General features: G+C 42.1%; 1 protein-coding gene across 1 annotated transcript in view; it reads left to right on the forward strand.

Moving 5' to 3' along the window:
• The window catches only part of LOC122792709 (cubilin-like), a 3134001-nt gene that overhangs the window by 1889983 nt on the left and 1217927 nt on the right, over positions 1-26091 (forward strand). Inside the window, exon 38 of the mRNA XM_044060295.1 lies at positions 19619-19800. Coding sequence (XP_043916230.1) covers positions 19619-19800 — 182 coding nt within the window. The remainder of the gene's footprint in view (positions 1-19618; positions 19801-26091) is intronic.

Consider the following 26091-nt stretch of genomic DNA (forward strand, 5'->3'; position numbering starts at 1 on the left):
AGTACATCCTGAAAGGGGTGTTGTACCCAATAACTGGCCTAATCAATGCTGCTTATAAAAAAATAATGACCTCTGCAAGTTAAGTTCCACTTGAGTAACCCACACATGCGGCCTCAAGCTGGTTTGTGACATCAATAGGACTTGTTCGCGGGACAGATTTGTGTCCCAGAGACTCCCCCATCTGTGGAATATACTCCCTCTCCACGTCAAGCAGAGTACCTCTTTACCCCTTTTTAACCACAACCTGGATAACTGGATGGGAAATAGAAAATACTTGCCTGGGATTCCACCTTTATCCCTGCTGGACAGGGGCATCGGGTACTGATTTGTTTATACATGGGCTAAATTCTTGGCTGGGCTTATAAGGGCCTCGGGGTCAATAGCCTAGTAACTTCCTATGATCCTTAAATCTGGACGATATTCCCTTGGTAACTAGTTGTGTTAAGTATAAGGATTTCATGACAAGTGTTGTCGCATGATGATTAAAAGATTACTGCTGAATGCTAGGAGTCTAAACAAAAAACTCCACTCTGTAGAAGCTGTCTTCACCCTAGAGAATGCTGACATCTATGCAGTCACTGAGACATGGTTTAAAGCCGTGGAGAGCACACCAACAGTGCAAGGTTATAATCCTTTCCACACATTTAGACCAGCTACTTCACAGGCAGGGACTAAAGGTGGAGGTGTTTCTATTTACATCAAAAATAAATATACTTCAAGGCTGGTGAAACAGGACAATTCACTTGAGCTCCTCCGTGTTCAAATCACCATAAGCAAAATCCAATACCACTTCCTTGCAAGCTATAGGTCCCCCTCTATGACCCAGGAAACCCATAACATGTATTTAAACTTATTAGAAACACTAACCATCCAACCCAATACCATATTCATGGGTGACTTTAATCACCCCACTATTAACTGGGAATCCTGTGCAACAGCAAAAATGCAGGCACAGAAATTCCTGGATTTTGTAAACACAGAATCCCTGGACCAGATCGTCAAAACACCAACCAGAGGTACAACCACACTGCATCTGGTCCTCACTAATATGGGAGAGTGCTGCACACTCCCTACTGTAATGTCTTCCCTGGTAAGGTCATACCATAAAATGGTCTCCTTTGAAGTAAAAGTAAAACCTGGACCCCCCCCCCCCCCAGCTAAACCTGGAATATTCAGGAATTATTCTAAGGCTAACCTCCTGCTATTAAGTGATAACCTGTAAAAACGTCAAGCCCCCATAACCAGTGTGAACACTACTGCCTATACAGAACTGTTCACAGAAACCCTGTACAAGCATATTAATAGCTGTATAATGCCAGTTGTACCCACCAGAAAGAAGTACAGAATTAACTCAAAAAATAAGCCATCAAAAGGCAACGAAGAAAACAGCCAATAGCATAAACAACAAACACAGTATCCAGCAAATCTTTGTTTTAATAAAATCTCTGACGTCTCGGCCAAAGCCTTCAAGGAGAATAAAAATGTGTACAAGCACCCACTCTTTTATAACAGAAACAATTAACCAATCAAACAATTAAATAATTAATGAAGCAATGCTCTCCAATTGAACTCTTCATTAAGCCCATAAGGAGATATAGTTTTATACTTTAAAATGAATAAAGCTTTCACAAAGGTGGGCCATCTACACACCCTGAAAACTACAGACCCATAAGTCTTACTAGTCTTATATATAAAGCCATGGAAAGAATTATCATGGAAATGATAAATAGAGATACAGTAAACCTCCAGATACTGGACCCAACCCAGTTTGGTTTTGTCAAGAGCAGATCATGCCTACTCAAGCTGGTGGACTTCTTTGAGAAGGTAACCAAAGCAATGTATGAGGGAAAAATGGTCCACACTGCCTACCTTGACCTGAGCAAGGCATTTGATACAGTACCCCACATGTGCATTGTTGACAAACTCAAGAAATTAGGTACAAAGTCGTATGTCACCCAGTGGATATCCAACTGGTTCACAGACAGGACACAGGAAGTTAGAATTGGGGAGTCCAGATCTACAAAGAGGCCAGTCACAAGTGGAGTCCCTCAGGAATCAGTGCTTGGACTGCTCCTTGTTGGCATTTACTTCTCTGAAATCAAGGCCAATGTCAACGGTCTTTGGCTGACTAAATTTGCAGATGATTGCAAATTAGGAGCTGTCATTGAATCCCACACTAACACAAATGTTCTTCAGGAGGGGCTAACACAGACAAACAACTGGTGTCAGACCCATGGACTAAAACTAAATGCCAAGAAATGCATAATAGTATCTTTTGGGTAGTCATTTATCTCTCATAACTATCATATTGACAATGCACCCCTTAGAGTTGACCCAGTAGTCAGGGACTTAGGGATACACATAGATAGTAATCTAGCTTTTGACCATCATGTGTCTACAGTAGTAAGGAAATCATTCTATGTTGCGCAACTTATAAACAAAGGTATGGCATCTAAGTCCAAGGAAGTCATTGTTCCACTGTATTCTGCATTCATCGGCTCTATCACTGAATACAGTGCCCCCTTTGGTATGTACCTAACCAGGCATATCCAACAGTTGGAATGTCCACAGAGGTTCCCCACTAAAATAATACAGGGCATAAGTAAAATGTCCTGTGCAGACTGCCTCAAGACCCTATCCCTGTATTCTGTCTCCTACAGGCTTTTTAGGCGAGATCTATGCCTGGCATACAGAGCATTGTCAGATCCAACTCTGATGGACCTCCTGCATATCCAGAAAACAGACAGCACAAAAATGACCCATTGTAAAGACTTAAGCCTTGCCTGCAAACTAGGGGCTATAATTGACTCTCCGGCTGACACAGACATCCTCCAAAAGGGTCTCACTGAGATGGATACCTGGTGTCAAAATCATGGCCTCAAGCTAAATGCCAAAAAGTGCATAGTCATCCCCTTTGGAAAAAACAAAGTACCCACAAACTACCACATAGGTGGTAGTCCCCTAAATATGGAAGATGTAATAAGGGATCTGGGAACCCAAGTAGATAGTAATCTTAACTTTGATAATCACATTGCAAAGTGGTTAGAAAATCCTTCTACATGGCCCACCTAATCACAAAATGGTTTGCATCCAGATCAAAAGATGTCATTGTACCTCACCAAGAGGATCACTGGCCTCAAACAGATGCCCTATGCAGCTCGACTGAAGAAACTCCAGTTGTACTCGGTTGCATACCGCCTACTCAGAGGTGATCTCTGCCTGACATACAAGGCCATGTCAAACCCAGAATTGGTGGACATGCTCCACCTAAAGAAAACCTTATCCCCTCGAGCCATATGCTCTAGGGATCTAAACCTCACCACAACAATAAATAGGACGTGCTGGAGGGATAGATTCCTGTCCCAGAAACTTCCCATGCATTGGAACAAGATCCCAATCTGCATTAGGCAGAGCTCCTCACTAACACTCTTCAAAAGAAACCTTGACGAGTGGATGGGAAACAGAAAGTTTACCTTAGGGATCACTTCAGTGGCTGTGCTGGACAGAGGCACAGGGAACTAATCTAAGGGGGCGGCGAAAGCCAACACATTATGGCTAGGCTTATAAATGCCTTCGGGCAGATAGCCTAGTACCAACCTATGAACCTATAAATAGGACCTGCTGGAGAGACAGGTATGTATCCCAGAGACTACCCCATCTATGGAACAGGTTCCCCATCTATGTGAAGCCTCCCTAACCCAATGCAAGTGCATCTTGGACAATTGAATAAGGAACAGGAAATTCATCCCTGGTTTGGCACCTATATCTCTAATGGGCACAGGCAACCTGTAAATTGTTTATCTCCCAGGCCCCTGCTTGTAAATGTTTCATCTCACAACCCCCAGCTTACACTTATCAAGGATATCAGAACTTGTCAGAGATATGGGATGCATGGCTAGGCTTAAAAAGGATCTTGTGGTCATTAGCTTAGTAAACACCTATGAACCCCAAGCTATGGCTGTTCTTATGTAAGTATATCACAACTGCAGTTTACCACTCTTTAGGGATAAAACCTGTAGCTAAGCTTAGGTTCAACAGTTTGCGGAGTGAGTCAGCAAAGGGCATGCCTGGCACTACTTATTAAAGTGTATTGGTCACCTTCTGAAGCAAATGTAAGCAACAAACTTTGGAGTTAAACATAATCTCCTTACCATATACAATACCGAATTATACAATTTTTGATTGAAAAGTGTGTTGTTTTTGCATTCTATTGTACTAATATGGATGACCACCTTATTTTTTTTCTCAGAGCTGAAAATCATTGCAATGACATAATAAAGTATTTAACCCACAATGCCTCATTACCTAAACAAATGTATAAGCTATTATATATCTATATTAAATATAAATATTCTCCTAAACCTATAAACCAGTATTGAAAATGGATACCACACTGCAGTTGCTCTAGTTCTACTCATTTGCTATTTATTGTTCACACATATTTTACTGTCTTCTCTCTTCTGTCTTGTTACTGATTATGTAAGGACTTTACTCATGCCTGTACAATGCAACAGCTGTATTTAGCTGTTTTTAATTTGCAAGACATTTTATTTCTTTCCTCTTTTGGTTTAATTCTTGAGAGATTCCCGGATTTGTCAAAGATGGATAGTAGTGTTAGAGGTGATATTTGCACTGAATTTTTTGGCAAGTATATTGAACTGTCAGTTGTGTCTGAATGAGAGATGTTATCTTGAACAAGGTCAGAACAATGTAGATTGTCATTTACTTTCCTAATGTATCTAAAGAAAGATTTATCTTTAGCTACTGAATGTAGCCTAAGTTCATGGTTAGCTTTAGTGGACATGATGATGATTAATTTCCTACTAATATTTTTAATTTTTAATACTCTTCTTGGTGTGAAAGGTATTAAATCTGCTGGATGATTTATGGAGTGGCTGTCTTTCTTTTATTGTAAAGCTTATTAATGTTGATGAACAACTAGGGTGATTTATTTTTGAACTTCCCATGATATTTAGCTGTAATAGTGGCTGCCATTTCTATGCATTTATATAAATGGGCATAGAATTCCTTTGTCTTAACTGTGCCTAAGTTGGGGTTAGTGCAATCCTAAGAGAATTTCAGTGTGTTATAGTAGAACAGGAAGAGGTTTGCATGTTTGTAAATCCTTGAATTTGGAGATATTTCCTGTGTGAGCTTTTGCAGTTTTGAAGGTGAATGTTACACGTTTTTGGTCAGACATCACTGGGGATGCAGATACCAGAAGAGCAATGTGCAAGGCAGCTATTTTCATGAGGACTACATCAAGAATACTGCGCTTGTTGATAGATTTATTTACAGTTTGCTTCAGAGTTTTTGTTTACTTACTCTATGAATGTCTGGCATACCCTACATTACAGACAAATGTATTCCAGTTTATTGATGGGTAGTTAAAGTCACCCAATTTAGTGGAACTTTTGCAGACAAGAGGATCATGAAGTCTACTGAGAAATCTTAGGTGATGAGTAGGAGACATGATGAGTGTGCTTTAGCAGGCTATCAGTTTTTAATTTGTTATCTAGGGGGATTTGAAGTTCATTAAGTTCTGTTTGTGGGTCCCAAAGAATCTGCATAGAAGTAATATGGTCCTTGACAAATTTGGATATAGGTTCATAGGTTCATAGGTAGGTACTAGGCTATTGGCCCTAGGGCCTATATAAGCCTAGCCAAAGGTACCCTGGCTTTCGCCACCCAAGAAAATTATTTTCCTGTGCCACTATTGAGCAGAGCCACAGAAGTGATCCCTGGGGTGAATTTCCTATCTCCCATCCAATCATCAAGATTTTTCTAGAACAGTGCTAATGAGGAGCTTTGTTTGATATAGATAGGTAGTTTGTTCCAGAGTATGGGAAGTCTCTGGGACCGGAATCTATCCCTCCAGCATGTTCTGTTTATTGTGGTGACGAGGTTTAGGTCACTAGAGCGTGTAGCTCGTAGAGATTGGGATTTCTTTAAGTGGAGCATGTCTAAAAGCTCTGGGTTTGACATAGCTTTATGTGTTAGGCAGAGATCGCCTCTGAGTAGGCGATATGCAATGGAGTAAAGCTGCAGTTTTTTGAGACAGTCTGCATAGGGCATCTCTTTGAGGCTGGTAATCCTCTTTGTGAGGAATTTCTGTGGCCTTTCCAGTTGTTGTAGATGTCTTGTGAGGTACATACCAAAAGGGGCATTGTACTCTATAATGGGTCTAATGAGTGACAAGTATAGGGGAACAATGACCTCTTTTTTCCTGGATGAGAAACCTTTTGTGATGAGGTGTGCCACATAGAAGGATTTCCTGACTAGTGTGGCGATGTGATTATCAAAGGAGAGACTACTGTCCACCTGTGTCCCAAGGTCTCTTATCACACTTTTGGTGTTAAGTAGACTACCACCTATGTGGTTGTTCATGGGTACTGAGTTTTACCAAAAGGAATTACAATGCACATTTTGGCATTGAGCTTGAGGCCATGGCTTTGACACCAGGCATCTGTCTCAGCAAGGCCCTTTTGTAGGATGTCCACATCTTTTGGAGTTTTGATTATGGCTCCAAGTTTGCAGTCATCTGCGAATTTCATTAGCCAAAGACCTTCTTTGTTGGCCTGTACTTCAGAGAAGTAGATACCAAACAGGAGAGGACCCAGGACTGAACCCTGTGGTACTCCACTTGTCACTGGTCTGAAGCTGGATTTGGAGTTTGCTACTTTCACCATGTGGGTTCTGTCAGTGAGCCAGTTGGCAACCCATCTTGTGACATAGAGATTTATACCTAGTTTAGTGAGTTTATCTATAATTCCAGAGTGGGGGATGGTGTCAAAAGCCTTGGTGAGATCTAGATAGGCTGTTTGGACCACCTTACCCTCATCTATGGCTTTGGTGACTGCTTCAAAGAAGTCTATCAGGTTTAGGGGACATGATCTGCCTTTTACAAACCTGAACTGGGTAGGGTCCTGAGTTTGGAGATTACCAATGTCATTGTTTATAAGTTCCATAGCCTTGCAGACCAGGCTTGTTAGGCTAATGGGGCGGTAGTTTCCAGGGTCTGTGGTGGCTCCCACTTTGTGGAGTGGGATAACTGTCACTTTGCGCCATTCAGTGGGCACATAGCCTGAGGTGAGGCTATGATTGAACATGGTACTTAGGTGGGGTGTCAGTTCGTTCTGTAGTTCATGCAGAACACAGCCTGGGATGTCGTCAGGTCCCATGGATGCTGTGTTCTTGGCTTTGGATAGTGTGTTTTATACCTGTGCAGCCATGATTACAGGAGCTTTGCATTCTTCTGGTATAGAGATGGGCCATTTAGGGGATGACAGAGGGGTACAATTAGCACTGAACCTATCTGCCAGGATGTTGGCAATATCCGTTGGTTCTGTATATTTAGTGCCATTGTGCTGTAACTCAGAGCAGATCTGAATGTTGCCATTGAGATTCTTGACGTAGCTATAGAATGCTTTGTGGTTGTCTTTAGAGTCAGTGGCAATTTTGTTTTCATAACTAGCTTTGGAGGATTTTATGAGGGATCTCAGCTTCTTACTGAAGCTGACCAGGGAGTTCCTCCAATCATGGGATTTTTACTCTTTTTTGCAACAGTTTCTTTCTTCTGTTGTAGAGTTTGTTTATGGCAGGGGACCACCAGATTGGCTTCCTTTTTTGGAGGATAGCATCTTGGTTCTGTTAGGGATTGCACGATCCATGCACTCATATAAGTGCTTATAAAGTGCATTTGTGTAGGATTCAGCAGTTATACCTCTATTGTCTGTCAGCATGGGTGTCGTGAAGGTTGCCACTTTTGTCTTAAAAAGAGTGAAGTTGGCTTTGGAGAAATTTTTTACTGTGGTTTCCCTAATGGGGGGTAGGGGAGGGATGTGGATGTCTAGGGTGATTAGCTTATGGTCAGATCTGACCAACGAGGAATTGACCTCTGGTGTGGAGCACCGGTTGCCCGGTTGCCCATGTTGGTAATAACTAGGACTAGGATATTGCTGCCCGTGGTGGGGGTGTGGATAAGTTGATCCGTGGCATTGGAATTTATGAATTCCAGAAAACGTTGAGCACAAGAGTTGGTACATGAGTAGTTTTCCCAGTTAATGGTAGGATAGTTGAAATCGCCCATTATTAGGGTGTTAGGTTGTACCCTAATATTTTCCAGTGTATTAAGAAATGAGGAGTGGGAATCCTGGGGCATGGTGGGGGATCTGTAGCAAGCTACAATTTGGATTGCGGTCTTGCCCAGAGTTAGTTGCACTTGGATAATCTCAGAAGCATTATGCTGAGCAACTAGCCTGGAGGTGTGGATATCCTTAATGAAAATGGACACGCCTCCACCTTTAGTGTTTCGGTCCAGGTTAGGTGGCCGAAAGTGGGGTATGAATTATAGCCTGGTAATGCAGGGGTACTCTCTGAAGCCTTGAACCAGGTCTCTGTCACTGCACAGATGTCGATGTTCTCCATTTTAAGGAGTGCCTCGAGAGAGTGCATTTTGAGGTTTAGACTTCTAGCATTGAGTAGCAATACCCTCAGATTCTTCTTGCCTGTACCTGTTAGGGTGGTGAATTTGTCATTTGAACCTTGCCTCAAAAAGGCACTATAATGGTGGCTAGAGCCTTAGCCAGTATCCGGAATCCCAGGGGCGACAGGTGCAGGCCATCTCTGAAAAAGCATCGTGGCTTGTCGATCATGTCATCCCAGGCAGACAGATACTGGATCCCCTTAGAATGACACCAGAAGCTTAGCCAATTGTTGAAGTCAATTGTTTTGTCCTTGTACTGTGGTATCTTTCTGGGTGATGGCAGGATGCTACTCAGGGCTATGGTCATACTTGCCTGGGCTACAAGATCGGACAGCTCCTCCATGTCCCTTTTCATGTAGTCCAAGGAGGTACGTCGCAGGTCATCAGGTCATTCACACCAACATGGACAATGACAGAGTTATATTTGTACTTGTTGTGGAGTGAGCTGAGTGCATGCATTATGTGGTGGATCCTGGCACCCGACAGGCAGCTGACAGTAACTTTCTCCTTGTTTTAAGCAGCTAAAGGACTTTCCATCAGGCCTGTGTGGAGTGAGTGCTTGCTTTATATTTAAACTGTGCTTTGTTTATTACACAAACATGGATGTTTTGCCTTATCCATTCCTTTGTAAACTTTCCTGCAATTTACCAGCTTCCACTCTCCAACATCCTTTCTTCTGAAAGCCTGCGCTCAATTTTGTTGCTATGACAAAAAGAGTTAGTCAATCAATATACAAAATCCCCTCATAAGGTAGACTTCATATATTTAAGCAATCTATTTTCCCTTTAAAGGGTGTAACATTTTCAACTTTATATCTCTATTTGATATTTCTAACTTTTTTCTACTTTCCCAGTCAAAGAGTCTTGGAAAACTGATAGGGTACTACCTTTTTCCAAACAATGAAAGACCTCTTATATCCTTATGTTTCACCATGATCTTGTGTCTGTGTTTCCCTTGCTTTAGCTGCTTGAGTTTGCTGTTGCATTACAGGTAAAGGAACCTGTAAGTGTATGTAGCCTACACTTTGATGGGCAGTATAGCTTTAGACCATGCCATAGCATGATAGGCTGACTTCTTAATTCTGCTAAATGCATTCCATGGAAATATTTGTCAGAGGTCTATATCATTGATATTACCTAGTAATTTAACTGTTACACTCTTTAAGGCTTCCTGAGTTGCCCACCGATGGCCTTTGCCCATCCTAATCTTCGTTGTGTACTAGCTGTTCTAGAGACAAACTGTCTGGATGCTTGCTGACCATACTATTTCCCATCCTGTCCAGTTGGAGGTGGATAGGATGATGAGGAAATTCCTCAGAACTCAGATCCATATTGGAGTCTTGCCAGCTCTGTCTTCCATTGGATCCATGATCCGTCAACCTTCTTTCCAACCTGTACTTGCTTCTTCTCCAATCTGATCAGCCATTTCAGAGTCCTTAGATCCAAGTGTCCTGAAAGTCGAACTGTCAGATCTGATGGTTATTTCATCTTTGATTCCAGCGACTTCCCTGACCTGATTGGCCTCAACACTTCTGGAGTTATTTCTTCTTTGAGTCCAGCGACTTCCTTGACCTGATCGGCTTCAACACTTCTGGAGCATGATGCTTTTCAAAGCCGAAATGTTGACATTGGATCTGAGGGGTTGACTTTGACTCCAAAGTTTTTGGAGCTGTCACTTTGTCTCTGAGCTTTGGTGCTGGATAGCTCGGCTCTGACTCCTTCCTTAGAGTGGAGGGTTGGTGGGGCTTGGAGATTGTCTGCTTTGAGAGCCTTGGCTTGGGTGGGATCATCCTCCTCTTCTCCTGGTCCCTCTGCTTTTGAGGTGGTAGAGACAACATTCTCTGACCCCAGAGTAGTGTCAAATCTCTCTTCTTCGGATCCATGCCCTGTTCCCTCTTTGGATCCTGTGTCTGAGTCCTCACATTCTACACCTCAGGGACAGCCAGCTCAGATGAGCTTCCAAGCAGTTCCCACTAGGGAACTCCCTGTCTCTTCCAATACCTCCCCAGAACATCCCACTGAGGAGGAAGTGAGCGTGGGAGATGAGGCACTTAGATTCCTCACAGTAATTCCTCATGGAAGACACCGATTTTGATGACGGGGAAGGGGCCTCTAGATCAACACCTGATGATATCTCTTTTGTAGACATCTTAGAGATCCTTTGCCAGAAAGATGGTTGGTCTTCCCAAACCCCTTTCCAGAAAGAATTGGTGTTCTAGGAAGCCTTCAGTTCTGGCCCATCTATGTCTTGGGTTAATAACAATAAGCAGTCAATGTATGAATTGGATGAGATTACTTTGGAGAATAGTGGACAATTAATTAGTAATGAGCACAATGAAAAACAAGCTAATTTTATTCTTGGTGAACAAGTCGTTAGTCCGTTGCCTATAGCAACAGCAAATGCCAAGACTCAACAGGCTGAGGCATCTGCTACTCAGTCTCTGACGGCGAATCAACATCAGGTTTTTCAGCAACCAATGAAACAATTCCAGTCGACGCTACCAGAGAAGGTAGTCTCGTGTCAGAAGGATACGCCCAGAGGGAGATCCGTAGGATGACAAGAAGGGCAAGAGACAAAGAGAAAGTTCAGCAGCCCTCAAATGAAGAACAAAATGAGTCAGTTGAGGTGAATGAAAATGATGTTATTAATCTATCGTCGTTAGAGCTAGGACCTGACAAGCACTTTTCCATGCTATAATTGTGTCTGTTGCCCATTTATTATAACAGACAATAATTTCTCTCACCCCATTACTAAGCAGAAATATAGTTTTCATTTATATGCAACATGTAATACAGAAAAAATAATGTATCTTGCTACCTGTGTTGAATGTAATGCCTTCTATGTGGGTAAAGCCACAAGGAGGCTAAAGGATCGAATTATAGAACATCAGTCGGATATGCATAGTAAAGTACTTACCAATGCACTAGCTAAACACAAAATGGATATAGGTTCTAGTTATGACTTTAAATATAGAGTAATGGATGTAATAGGTACAAATATAAGAGGGGTAATATATGTAATGAAATGGATGTAAAGGAATATGAATAGATACTTAGGTTAGCTGCAGATAAATATCCAGGATTAAATGCCGGCATCTGAAATCAATTTTAGTGAAGAAACAAATGCAATATACATAAATATGTTAACAAAAATAAAATTATCATCACATGATAGGGTTGTGGTCATGTGACTTTTATTAGGTATAAAACTGAATTGTAATTTTGATGTTTTTATTGCACCGAAGAAGGGCTAAGCCCAAAAGTTTTGCTGTTTGTTTTATATTAAACTGTGGTTTAACGTTCTGTGTTGAGTTTTTTACTTGAATTGATTGTTGTGTACTTCTGACCAAGTTCACTACTGCTTTGCTTTTTATTGGGATTGTTGCAAGGAAGCATAGCCAGAGGATAATTCATTCCCTTTTTAAAAATTCCTATAAAAATAAGGAAAACTCTCCTCAGTGTTCCAACCAATCAGAGGGAGCTTGCAGCTTATGAGATCAGAAAGTTGCTAGACAAAACAGTCACCCAAGCTGTCTCTCCAGACCAAACAGGATCTGGAATTTACTCAAGGTTCTTTTTAGTGCCATAAAAGACAGGAGACTTGAGACCTATCTTGGATCTCAATTATCTGAACCAGTTTTAAAAGCATACCAAATTCCGGATGGTCATGGTTCGGTCCATTCTGCCTCTCCTTCTGAAGGCATTCTGGATGTGTGCAATCGATCTTCAAGATGCATACTATCACACCAAAAGGAACAGACACTCTGAATGATATCTACACTTCTGGCTTGGAGCCAGTTGTTAGTTTAGAGCCATGCCCTTTGGTTTCACCACAGTCCACAGGGTGTTCACCTAATGCATGGCAGTGGTAGCAGCCTGAGTACTTGGATTCAGAATGCTTCCCTATTTAGATGACTGACTCTTTAACACACTGATCAGGCATCTAGTTGTAAAGACCAGAGACTACTTACTCCATCTATCCCTCTCACTAGGAATTACTATCAGCATGCAGAAATCACAACTTCAACCAGTTCAAGTCTTGGAGTTTATAGGGTCTTGCTTGGACACAGTCAGCTCTCCAGCTCTTCTGCATCAAAACAAAGTTCTTACATTGAAGATATACATCAAACATATTCCTGCTCATCTGTCTCCCCCAGCAAAACTGGTCCTCAAAGCTCTAGGTTCAATGGCTGTGGCAATAACTTTAATTCCCACTGATCTTCTCCACATGAGAATTCTTCCATGGACCCTAGCAGTGCAATGGTAATTTCATCATCATCCCTTAAGACATCCTGTTAAATTATCTCAGGCTTGCAGAATGTCTCTTCTTTGGTGTATTTACTCTGAGGAAATCAGTCAAGGTTGCTTATTTATCCTTCCTCCCTCCAATGCCACATTGACTATGGATGCCTCCCAGTTGAGGTGGGGGGGCATCACTTGGGACGGACTATTCAAGGCACGTGGTCACCACAAGAGACCAGTTTTCTTATTAGTGTCTGAGAGGTAAGATCAGTGCTTCTAGCATTACAAGCCTTTCGGAGATTTCTCCTACTAGGGTCTATTGCATTACAAACAGACAACATGTCAGTAATCTGGTACATCAACAAATGGGGGAACCAGCTCCTACCCACTTTGTTGAGAAACAATGATAGTATGGTAAGGGGTGCTGTCATCCAACTGCTTTCTTGTGGTGATGCACATTCTGAGGAAATCCAACATTCTAGCGGACAAATTCATCAGGACCATCCTCATGCATCACTAGTGGTCTTAAAACCAATTAGTGGCTTACAAAATTTTCCACAAATGGGGTCAACCTTGCTGCGACCTATTTGTATCTTCCTTAAACAACAAATGCAGCAGGTTCTTTGCTCTTATCCCACCTCAGGGACAATTACCAAGAGATGATGTAATCCATGTTTGTCCCTCCAGTCTCCTTTATGCGTATCCTCCCCTGCCTCTCATCCCCAAATTTCTTCAGAAAGCACTTTGGTTGAAGAGCACAGTAATCCTCGTTGCTCTCATCTGGCCTCAACAGGTGTGGTTCCCCTTCCTTAGGTCTTACCTAGTATGTCTTCCTTGGACATTGGATCCCAGTCCATACTTCTTATCTCACCCATCAGGGTAGATACGTCCAGACATTGCAGACCTCAAGTTGACCACATGGTTTCTCCATTTCTGATGATGGCTAGACATAGGTTCATAGGTTCATTGGTGTGTACTAGGCTAATGGCCCTGGAGCCTTTACAAGCCTAACCCATAGGATTACCCTGGCATCATGCCATCTGACCTTAGTTCCCAGTGCCTCTGTCGAGTAGAGCCACTGGAGTTATCCCCGGGGTGAATTTTCTATTTCCCAAACACTCATCAAGATTTCTCTTGAAGAGGCCCAGTGAGGTGCTCTGCTTGACATGTATGGGAAGTCTATTCCATAACATGGGCAGTCTCTGGGTTATGAACCTGTCCCTTCAGCATGTTCTGTTGATTGTGGTAATGAGGTTGAGGTCTTTGAAGCATGTGGTGCAGAGAAGATTGGGATTTCTTTAGATGTAGCATTTCTAACAGAGCTGGGTCAGACATGGTTCTGTAAGTCAAGCAGAGATCTCCTCTAAGTAGGTGATATGAGACAGAGAATAGTTGGGGTTTTTTGAGTCTGTCCATATAGGACAAGTATTTAAGGCCTAGGATCCTCTTTGTGAGGTACTTTTGTGGCTTCTCCAGTTGTTGCAGGTGTCTAGTGAGGTACATACCAAATGGGGCATTGTACTCAATGACTGGCCTAATGAGGGAAGAGTAGACGGAAACAATGACCTCTTTCTTCCTGGATGCAAAACCCTTAGTAATGAGATGTGTCACATAGAAAGACTTTCTGACAACAGTGGCAATGTGGTGGTCAAATGAGAGGTTGCTGTCAACCTGCATTCCCAGATCTCTTATAATGCCCTCTGTGTTCAGTGGACCACCATCAATGTGGTAATTCAAGGGAACTGGGTTTTTCCCAAAGGGAATAATGACACATTTTCTGGCATTGAGCTTAAGGCCATGGTTCTGACACCAGTCATTGGTCTCAGTGAGGCCTTTTTGTAGGATGTCAACATCACTTGGGGAGTTAATAATAGCTCCCAACTTATAATTGTCTGCAAACTTTGTAAGCCAGAGTCCCTTTGTGTTGATGTGGACTTCAGAGAAGTAGATACCAAACAGGAGAGGACCCAGGGCCGACCCTGTGGGACTCCACTCGTTACTGGTCAGCAGTCTGACTTGGAGTCAGCTACTTTCACACTGTGGGTTCGATCTGTGAGTCAGTTTATAACCCACCTAGTGATACAGCAGTTAATGCCAAGCTTAGTGAGTTTTTCTATGATTCTCGAGTAGGAAATGGTATCAAAGTCCTTGGCCAGATCAAGGTAGGCTGTATGAACCATGTTGCCTTCATCCACAGCTCTGGTGACTGACTCAAAAAAGTTGACCAACTTGAGCAGGCATTTTCTACCCTTCACAAAACCAAACTGTTTAGGATCCAGAATTTGGAGATTCCCTATATCCTTGTTTATTATGTCCATGATGATGTGTTCCATAGCTTTGCATATCAGACTTGTCAGACTAATGGTGTGATAGATCCCAGGGTCTGTAGTCGCTCCTCCTTTGTGGAGAGGGATGAGTGTAGCAGTGTGCCATTTGGTAGAGACAAAGCCTGAGGTGAGGCTGTGACTGAACAGGGCACACAGGTGAGGTGCCAGTTCACTCTGTAGTTCATGTAGAACACAGCCGGTGATATTGTCAGGTCCCATAGAAGCTATATTCTCGGCATTGGAGATTGCTGTTTTAACCTGTGCAGCAGTAATACTGGGTGTCTGGCAATCTGCTGGTATTGTGATTTGTCGTTTGCGTGGGGGGGGGGGTAAAGTTGGCACTGAATCTGTCGGACAGTATATTGGCAATATCTGTTGGATCAGTATAGGAAGTACCATTGTGCAGTAGCTCAGAGCAAATCTGGGTATTGCCATGGAGATTCTTTACATAACTATAAAAGGCCTTGTGGTTGTCCTTACTATCAGCTGCAATTCTGTTTCCATAGCTAACTTTAGAGGATTTGATGCGGGATCTCAACTTTTTGTTGAGGCTGATAAGGGAGTTTTCCAGTCTTGGGACTTTATCTTATTCTGCATCAGTTTCCTCCTTCTGTTTTAGAGTTTGTTTATGGTAGGGGACCACCAGATTGGCTTCCTTTTTTGGAGGAGAGTGTCTTGGTTCTATTGGGTATGGCGAGATCCATGTATTAGTTTACCTGTTTGTACAGTGTATTGGTGTATGATTTGTCAGTCATGCAACTATTTTCCATTTGCATGGGTGCCGTGAAGTTAGCCACCTCTGATTTTAGGAGCCCAAAGTTAGCATTGGAGAAGTTTTTCATGGTTGTTACCTTTCCAGGGGGTTGGGTGGGTGGGAGGAATGTGGATTTCCAAGGTGATTAGTTTGTGGTCTGTTCTAACTAGGAAGGAGTTGACTACTGGTGTAAAGCAACGGTCGCCCATATTAATAATGACCAGGTCAAGGATGTTGCTACCTCTAGTAGGGGTAAGAACGAGCTGATCCAGGGCATTGGAATTAATGAATTCCAGGAATTGTTGGGCAAGTGTATTGGTATATGAGTAGTTTTCCCAGTTAATGCAGGCTTTCTAGACTTTCCTCCCCAGTTTGAAAAATTCTGGTCTCTTCTTATCAACCTTCAGCTAGGAAAATTTACAAAAGTAAATGGAAAAGAGTTTTCTTTTGGGCTCATCAGAGTTAGATCCCTTTACCACCCCGCTTCCAGCTGTTCTAAATGTCCTGGCCTCATTTTTTCAACGCAGAGAAGTTTTTCAACTATTAAGGTTCAGTTAGTAGCCATCTTAAACTATCATCTTGGAGAGAATGCTTTTCCTTTAGCGTCATCTAAATTATGTAAGGCCTTTCTTAAGGATATCTTTTTACTTAGATCTTCAATAAAGAATCCTACTCCACCTTGGGACCTCACTATGGTTTTGCAAACCTTAGTACTTTCTCCCTTTGAACCATCAGCTAAAGTAGATCTCAAGTTTCTTTCTTTGAAAACTGTCTTTCTGGTGGCTATAACTGCTGCAAGATGAGTATCTGAACTCTAAGCATTATCTTCCAAACCACCATATTTGATATTTCACAAAGACAGGGTTACTTTAACCACAAATGATTCCTTCTTACTAAAAGTTGCCTGTGAAACCAGTATCAATCAAATCATCAATGTGCCTGTATTCTTCCCCAAATTTGAAAGCAAAGGAGAATATACCCTTCATCTTCTTGATGTACATAGGCAACTTCATTTTTACCTTCACAGGACCCAGAAATTGAGAAAAACTGATCAATTATTTGTATCCTTTACTAGTAAAAAATTGGGAAAACTAGTTTCACAAACTACACCGGCTAGATGGATAACAGATTGTATTTCTTATGTTTATTCCTTGAGAGGCACAATCTTACCAAGACAACCAAAAGTGCATTCAACCAGGTCTATATTGGCTGCCTTTTGGGTAAGAGCCTATATTGATTATATTTGTGCAGCTGCCACTTGGTCTCTTACCCATACCTTTATTGCTCATTATAAATTGGACATCATCTCCAGAAATAGAGCTGCCTTTGGTTCTGTGGTTCTCTGGAACATCCTTCCATGAGGGCCACCCAAGGTTACGGTACCTGGGGACTCTGTCCCATTCATTGTGGAACGAATGAAAATCACATCAGATAAAGAAGTTATGTACTCACCATAATGGTCTAACTGTGTTGTCCATTTTCATTCTTCCTCAACTTCCCTCCCTCCTTCCCCCTGTCCATGACTTTGGGAGAGACCTAACAGAATTTTTGTTAGTAACCATAGTCCCTGTTTGAGTTCCTGGTCTTTCAGCTATCACTTTTCTGCCATAGCATTGTTATTGTATTTTCTCATTATAATGCATATAATAGCAGCAAACTCAATCTGAGGTATTGTGGTGGTCAGGGGCATTATGGGTAAGGGAGGAGGTCAAGAGTCGCATCCTAGAATCTTTAGAAAATGGCCAAGTCATATCCAAGAATTGGCTCCAAACCAATTTGTTGAAGAAGAATGAAAATGGACAACACAGATGGAACGCTATGGTGACTACATAACTTCTTTTTATTTGCTCACACAAAATAAATTTCTGATCAAACTGCAGAGACAAAAGCCAACCCCATTAGCATGGAGGGATAAAGCATTGACCATGACTCATGTGTCCTAGCTTGATTTATTAGCATAGATGTCCACTAGAGCTAGCATGAGATGCACCCATCCTGGTGGTGGGAATTATCAGGACTGTCCAATGCCACAGTTTAGTAGGAGAGACAGTGATACAAAAGACAGTCTGGGATGAGTGTTTAGCCAGAAAGAATCATTGGTGGTAGCCTTTATTGCATGTACACAGGAGTGTGCAGTTGCATATGGACCACCACAGTGATGCAGGTTGACTGCCTGACAGCATAAGGGAAAACTGGTAGAAGGCACACACATCCTCATTGCTGGGATGCCAGGAAACAGTACCAAGCACACATGTCCTCATTGCTGGGATGCCAGGAAACAGTACCAAGCACACATGTCCTCATTGCTGGGATGCCACTGGGGGACAAACCATCTTTGTTTCTGTGGGAATGGCCCTCTGAATGACTCTCACTTATGCACTGGGGATATCTAGCATGACAGAACAAAGGGGCTTGAGTCCAATCAGAGGAAGGCTCTATTGTCAACAGAGGAGTAAAAAGATCCTAGAAAATGCAGAGAGAAAGACAGTGATATATGGTGGTCACCACAAACTTTTCTTTGTCTGTTGTGCGTGGAACTTTAACTGTCTGAACAAAGAAAGAGAAAAACAATGCCCCATTTTAGAGATTTTGGATTGTAAATTAGTATTTTCTTTCTTTCTCATGCAGTTTTTGCAGTAACCAAGATTAACTCTCTGGTCAAGTAAGAACTGTTAACGGTATCTTACACTTCTGAAACTATTTTTTCCCCCTGGGAAAAGTGTCACTGTACTTACCAGTAAATGCTGACCCATAGAAAGTTTTACCTGCTCTGGTTTCAAGATTCCAAACACTTCTCAAAAAGGTTTTTAAATGGATGGTTATGGACGCTGCATAGGAGTATCACTACTTAAGCCTTACCCACACATCAAATATCTCAACTCATCTTTTGCTCCTGTTGTCCACTCTTAGCCATAGCTGCCTGAGTTATTGCCCACCCTTACCCCATCTAATTTATCTTATTCCCCAAGCTATTGTAGGCTTTGTCCATTTCCTTATTTTGGTTATCTAGCTCTAGCCATAGCATAACACCTGCAAATAAGGCATTTTGTTTCTGGCCTATGTATTCCACTTTCATCAGGTTCCTTATCCATTTTTCCTCCTTCCTAGTAGCACTATAAATCTATGTAATGAATGATTTCTAGAGTAGATGTAACATGGTTTTCGCATGTAGGTGAGACATTTCCATCTACTCAAGTATTTTTATGAAATAATCATATTATAAAAATAATACAAAAATTTAAAAAATCCAGAAACATGATTGTATTAATATTATATGATGCCAGATTGTCACAGCATTTCAAGGGAAACATTTCCAGAATTGTTTATTTATTATTTGCTAAATATTTTTCATTTATGTTCTGCCATTAAGTCTGTCAGCTATCTCAATCCTTAAAGGTTTAAATGCAGCTGTGCTTTTCATGTTTTCTTAGTAAAATGAAACTTAAGCATTTTTTTTTTGTAATTTTGTCATTGCATTTTATAGTTTCTTTTGTACAGCGTGTAGCTAGTAGACTTTGCATCTGTTTATCTACTCAGCAACCATTTGAATGAATTAATTTACTAATTATTAAGCAATGATGTGACTTTATTCAAATCAACCACAACAGATATCTGCACTACACTTTATATGAATCTCATCTGATGGTGTCTTAGAACAATATTGCTCTTACCGACAAACTTTAGCTAATAATTTCTAGACGTTTAGCCTGCTAATAAAATAATGCATATTATATGCATGTTATACTGTATGTTGATAATGTCAGATAGCATAAGGTGTACATTATATTGATCTTGGTTTCTGTCTTCATAGTGTATGGAAATGAAATTGTGGGCACCTCAGGAGAAGTAGCTTCAGCACTCTGGCCAAGAAACTATCCGAACAATGCCAATTATGTATGGACGATAACAGTGAGTGTTGACTACATCGTTCGTGCTGTGATACTTGAGATGGATATAGAAGAACTCAGCAACTGCTATTATGACAAAATACGAGTGAGTATGTGGTTATAGCATTATTGTAATTTTTGTTTTATAAGTTTCTAATCTGGTTTATTCCTTAACAGGGTAAGCAATATGATCCTTTTAAGACCTATTTCCAACCATGCCTGGGGCCACAGAGGCAAAGATAAATGCAATGTGTATCACCAATTTAGGGTATACAGTCATCCAACAGGGTATGATATAAAACCAGACTAACTGGAAAAAACTCATATGACAGTGGCAATATATAGACTCTATATAGACAGTGACTAGAAATCAAGACTATACATCAGACTGTGGAGATGGGAGGTAGAAACTTTATTTATTTATTTATTTATTTATTTAAATTTGTTGACCGGGAGTGTCCGACTGGATGTGGGTCCATTTTCAGCGGAGGCCTGGGGAGAAAGCTCCACAGTAAAATAAACAGACAGTAGTTACATTGGATTACATAGCAATTAACAATTTAACATAGAAATTACTTACAACATATTTACAGATGAAGAACATAGTACATCAGTAGACAACTAGAATCTTTATCTGTGAAGTACATAACAGGCATTAACAAATGTAACAATGAGAAGTTCCTGCTATATAATAAGTACTAGGCTTATGAGCATCTGAGCTTGCTATCATCAAGGTAGTTAGTGGAGGTGAAAAAAAGGTAGTAGTTGGATGGGGTGGATGATATTAGAGTGGGAGTTGCAAGGGCATAGCCAGCATGTTTTTAGGTGCGCTTTTAATAAAGTTTTGAAGTTGGTGCATGATGGTACAGAGGTAATTGTGGGTGGGAGTGAGTTCCATAATTTGGCTATGGCGCAAGAGAATAGTGCTTCACCAGCAGAGTTATTAGCTTTAGTGATCTGCAAGTGATTTTTGTTGCTGGATCTTAGTGGTCTGGTGGTGCGATAGGGTTGGAGTAGATTCTGGAGGGATGGGACATTTAGTGGATGGTTTACTAGTTTGTGCGCGAGTGAGAGTTGATACCACTGAAGGAGGTGAGGGAGTTCAAGCCAGCCCAGCTCAGCAAGTGAGAGACAGTGGTGACTACGGTAGGATGCCCCTGTGGCGAATTTGGCGATTTTGTTGTAGCAGGTCTCTAGCTTGTTTAGATCACATTGCCTTAGGTTAGTATATACTGGAGAGGCATAAAGTAGGGTGGAGATAAGGTGGGAATTTGCTATTGAAATCTTTGCTGCTTTGGTGAGAAATTGTTTATTTCTATATAATGCTCCTAGTTTTTGTGGACTTTTTTTATGGTCATGGATATGTGAATGTCACATTTTAGTTTATTGTCTGTTTCCACTCCTAGCAATTTGGTGTGTTCAGTTGGGTATATAGTGGTGTTGTCTTTTGCTGTGATGTTAAAGTGAGAGTTGTTTTGAGTATGTTTGGTGGGTTGGAAGCTGAGTAGTTTAGTTTTGTTTGGGTTGAGTATTAATTGGGCATCGGATAACCATGTTTCAACAGAGGAAAAGGCTTCCTGTGTGACTTTTTGCAGTTTGGGTAGGGACTGGGCTGAGCAGATGATGGTTGAGTCATCTGCGTATTGGATGAGTGTGCCATGTTTGGTAGCAGAGGCTAGATTATTGGTGTAAACAGAGAAAAGTAGGGGTCCAAGGATGGATCCTTGGGGAACCCCTATGGAGACAGGTAGTTGGGGAGATATGTCATTCTGCCATACAACAGATTGTTGGCGGTCAGACAGGTAACTCTGAAACCAGTTGGTGACTGATTGTGAGAAGGATAGGTTATTGAGGACAGAGATAAGTTGTTTGTGTGGGACCATGTCAAATGCTTTAGATAGGTCTAGGAAAGTAGCAGAGGAGAGATAGCCATTGTTTTTATGCTGAAGGATAGTATTAGTAAAGGAGAGTAAGGCAGTGGTGGTGCTATGGTTTGGTCGGAAACCATACTGAGTACTGGAAAGGAGGTTGTTAGTAAGGAGGTAGTGTGAGACCTGAGAGTGTATGCATCTCTCTAGTATTTTGGAGAGTGGAGAGAGAATAGCTATGGGGCAGTAATTGGTTAGTTCTGCAGAGGGTCTGCCTTTGTGGAGGGGAATTATATGTGAGACTTTCCACAATGTGGGAACGTAACTTTCTGACAGAGATCGGTTAATCAAGATGGATACTGGGTAGGCCAGAGCATCAGCTGCGATTTGTAGGTATTCACTTGGGAGGTTGTCTGCTGCTAATTTGGTGGGTTTAAGTTTAGTTAAGAGTTTTTTATGTTGGAGGTAGGTACAGGAGAAAAAGAGAAGGCAGTGGGAGATTACTAGTTGAAGGTGTGGGTTGGAGGGGAGGGGGGTTGTGTTGTTTAGCTAGTGATAGTATGGTTTGGGTGAAGTGTGTGTTGAATGAGGTAGCAATATTTTCTGAGGAGTGAGGGATGTTAGGAGGAGGGGTACTGATTTTACCTGGGTAGAGGGTGGAGTTTATGGAGGACCAGAATTGTTTGGGGCTGTGTTGTGAGGAGTCTAGGGCAGACTGGTAGTATTGGAATTTGTCCCGTTTTATTAGCTTTTTGACTCTGTTGCGTAGTTCTAGGAATTTCTGTCTAGCTGCGGGGGTTTTGGTTTTGCGCCAGAGCTCCCAGGCTTTATCCCTGTTTTTCATTTCTGACTTAGTGGTTTTCCTGTAGCCATGGGGAGGGTTGTGCTTTGGTTCTGGAAAATCTTATGGGGGCATGGTAATTAAGGATGTTCAGGAAGGTAGAATTAAAAAATTCAACTGCATCATCTAGACTGAGGTACTTTAGAGCATGCCAGTTACATTATTTGAGGGATGAGATGAATGTGAGTGGGTTAAAGTTTATTTTTTTACGTATTTGACGATAGATGACAGGTTTAGCTTGGTACAGGTATTTTTTGAGTAGGAATGTTGGGGAGTGATCACTGAGGCTATCTGATAAGCAGCCTGTTATATATGACTGGGGGTTCTTACTGACTAGTATCCAATCCAGGAAACTTAACTACTGAGTCACCATCCTTCTTTACTGGAAATTTTCAGTTCCTGATTAACATGACAGGCTGATACTATTGGACCATATTAAGGTAAAGCAGACAGTAATACAAATGATAATCCTGGGAAAATTGTTGCTGAAGTAGAAGGTGCAATGTGGGATCATTGGCCTGAAATAAACTGTTGGCTTGATTAGCAAATCCCCATAGTGGCTACTCACAGTTCTTGCTTGTGCAACCTCGGGGAATGTTATACAAAGTTGAGGACCATGCCCATTTCAGAAATTAAGTAGGGCAGTTTAGAAACTCTGTGATAATGGAGTGGTGTGTTTGCCTCCTGCTTAGAATGCTATAGCAGTAGCACGGTGCTTCTGTTCATATGATTATAGGAAGTACCAGGGTAATATCCCTGGGGCTCTTACAAGCCTAGCCAAGTGTTTATCCCCCAAAAAAAACCTCAGTCAGCACCTGTCAGCCCTGTCAATGAGGGACAGAGGTGGAACCCCTGGGAGAAATTTATGGTTTCCCATCAAGATTTCGCTTGAAGAGGGTCAGCGAGATGCTCTGTTTGACATGTATGGGAAGTCTGTTCCATAGACAGGGCAGCCTCTGGGAGACAAACCTGTCTCTCCAGCAGGTTTTGTTGATGTTGCATATTAGATTCAGGCCTTTCAAGTGGGTAATGCATGAGGAGTTAGACTTATGGATATGGAGCATCTCTAATAGGGCAGAGTTCTAAATTGCCTTGTAGGTGAGACACAGATCACTCCTGAGCAATCTGTATGATACTGAATAGAGTGATAGTGATTTGAGCCTGTCCACATAGGACAGGTGTTGTAGGCCATGGATTCTCTTTATGAGGTATTTCAGTGGCCTTTCTAGTTGGTGCAGATGTGTGGAGAGGTGCATACCAAACTGGGCATTATACTCAATTATTGTTCTAATGAGGGAGGAGTATAGAGAGGTAATAACCTCTTTTTTTCTGGATGCAATCCCTTTACTTATGAAATGAACCAAGTAAAAGGCTTTTCTGACCACTGCCACTACCTGATAGTTGAATGTGAGGTTGTGCCTAGGTCTCTCACTGCAGGTTGTGTGCTTAGCGGGTTGCCGTTGATGTGGTAATCAGTAGGGGCTATGTTTTTGCTGAATGAGATGATGATACATTTTTTTGCATTTAGCTTGAGGCCATGACTTTGGCACCAGTCATTAGCTGCTGTGAGACCCTCTTGTAATATGTTAACATCATTTGGGGAGTCAATGACAGAACCCAACTTACAGTCATCCGCAAACTTGGTCAGCCCCAGGCCTTTTGTCTTTGCCTGGACCTCTGAGAAGTAGCTGCCAACAGTAGGGGTCCCAGGACAGATCCCTGGGGAACTCCACTAATGACAGGTCTGCTATTGGACGTGGAGGTGCCTATTTTGACTTTGAGGGTCCTGTCAGTGAGCCCGTTGGCCACCCACTTTATGAGACAGGGATTTATGCCAAATTGTATTAGCTTTTCGATGATGCCTGAGTGGGGGATTGTGTCAGAGGCCTTGGCCAGGTCAAGGTAAGCTGTATGTACTGACTTTCCCTTATCCAAGGTCTTGGTGACAGTCACAAAGAAGTCAACCAGGTTCAACATGCAAGATCTGCCCTTGACGAATCCGAACTGGATGGGGTCAAGTGCTTGGAGATTGCCTGTGTCCTTGTTTATGAGATCCATAATAATACACTCCATGGCTTTACAGATCAGACTTATCAAGCTAATAGAGCAATAGTTTCCATGGTCAGTAGTGGCACCACCTTTGTTCAAGGGGATGACAATGGCAGTTCTCCACTCTGCTGGAATGAAGCCTGTACTTAGGCTGTGGTTGAATAGGGTGCTCATTGGCAAAGCCAGTTCTTGCTGGAGATGGTGCAGAATACAGCCTGGGATACTATCAGGTCCCATGGAAGCTGTTCTTTGCCTTAGATAAGGGCCTTTACCACTTGACAAATGGAGATGTGAGGTGCAGGACAAGTATTGGGGATGTCAAAAGAGCCTTTGGGGGGACTGGGGGGTTAACTTTCCGCTGAACCTATCTGCTAGCAGGTTGGCTAAGTCAACAGGATCAGTGGAAATGATACTGTTAAGTACTAATTCAGAACAAACCTGGGCTTTGCCATGGAGGTTCCTGACAGAACTGAAGAAGGCTTTGTGGTTTCCCTTTGTTTCGGAAGCTAGTTTTGATTCATAATTGACTTTGAAGGCTTTCACTAGTGATCTAATTTGCTTGTTGAGGTTAAGGAAGGAGTTTTTCCAATTTGGAATATGTTCCTTTTTACCCTTGGACAACAGTTTCTTCCTTTTGTTGTAAAACCTGTTGATAGAGGATGTCTACCAAACAGATTTGTGTTTCCTTGAGGAGCAGGTTTTAGTTCTATATGGTATGGCTGAGTCTATGCAGTTTTACAGGTGCTTGTATACTGCATTGGTGTACTATTTAGCATGATTGCCTGCATCCTCTGAGGGGGCCGGTCATATGAAGCTACAGATACCCTCTTTTAGGAGGTTGTACTCAGCTTTTGAGAAGTTTTTTAGCTTAGGGGGGTTGGATAGGATAGCAACTTTGAATGAGACAGTCCGATGATCTGATCTCACCAGGGAAGAACATACTATGGGAGTGGTGCAGCGGTCACCCATCTTGGTGAGACCCTAGTCTAGAATGTTATCTTTCCTTGTAGGGGATGAAACAAGCTGGTCTAGTGCATTAGAAATGATGAAGTCAGGGAATCGTTGAGAGTGCATTAGTGCAGGAAAAGTTCACCCAGTTTATGGTGGGATAGTTGAAGTCACCAAGGATCAGGGTATTAGGGGGCACCTTAATGGAGTCAAGTAGATCCAGGTAAGAGGAATGGGTATCCTGAGTCATGAGGGGGGGGTCTGTAGCTGGCTATAACTTGGATGGGTGTCTTGCCAAACGTCAGTTGCACTTGAAGTAGTTCCAGTGCATCATGCTGGCAAACCAGTCTGGAGGTGTGCTTGTCCTTAATGAAGATAGAGACTCCATCACCCTTAGTCTTCCCAACCTCAGTTTGGGGTCGGAATGTGTGGAATGAGGTATAGCCTGGTAAGGTAGGGGTGATCTCTGCAGCCCTGAACCAGTTTTCTGTGACTGCACAGACATTGGCATCTTCCAGTGCAAGGAGAGCCTCCAGTGAGTGCATTTTCATGTTAAGACTTCTGGCATTAAGCAGCATGACCTTCAGTTTGCTTTTTGACAGATCTTTTATGTTGGAAGATTTGTCTTTGGGACATTGCCTAAAAAGGCACAATGGGGGAGGCAAAAGCCTTGGCCAGGATCCAGAATCCC

The sequence above is a fragment of the Protopterus annectens genome, chromosome 2.part0 (assembly GCF_019279795.1).
Source record: "Protopterus annectens isolate FY-2018-M chromosome 2.part0, PAN1.0, whole genome shotgun sequence".
In the NCBI taxonomy this organism is placed as follows: domain Eukaryota; kingdom Metazoa; phylum Chordata; order Ceratodontiformes; family Protopteridae; genus Protopterus; species Protopterus annectens.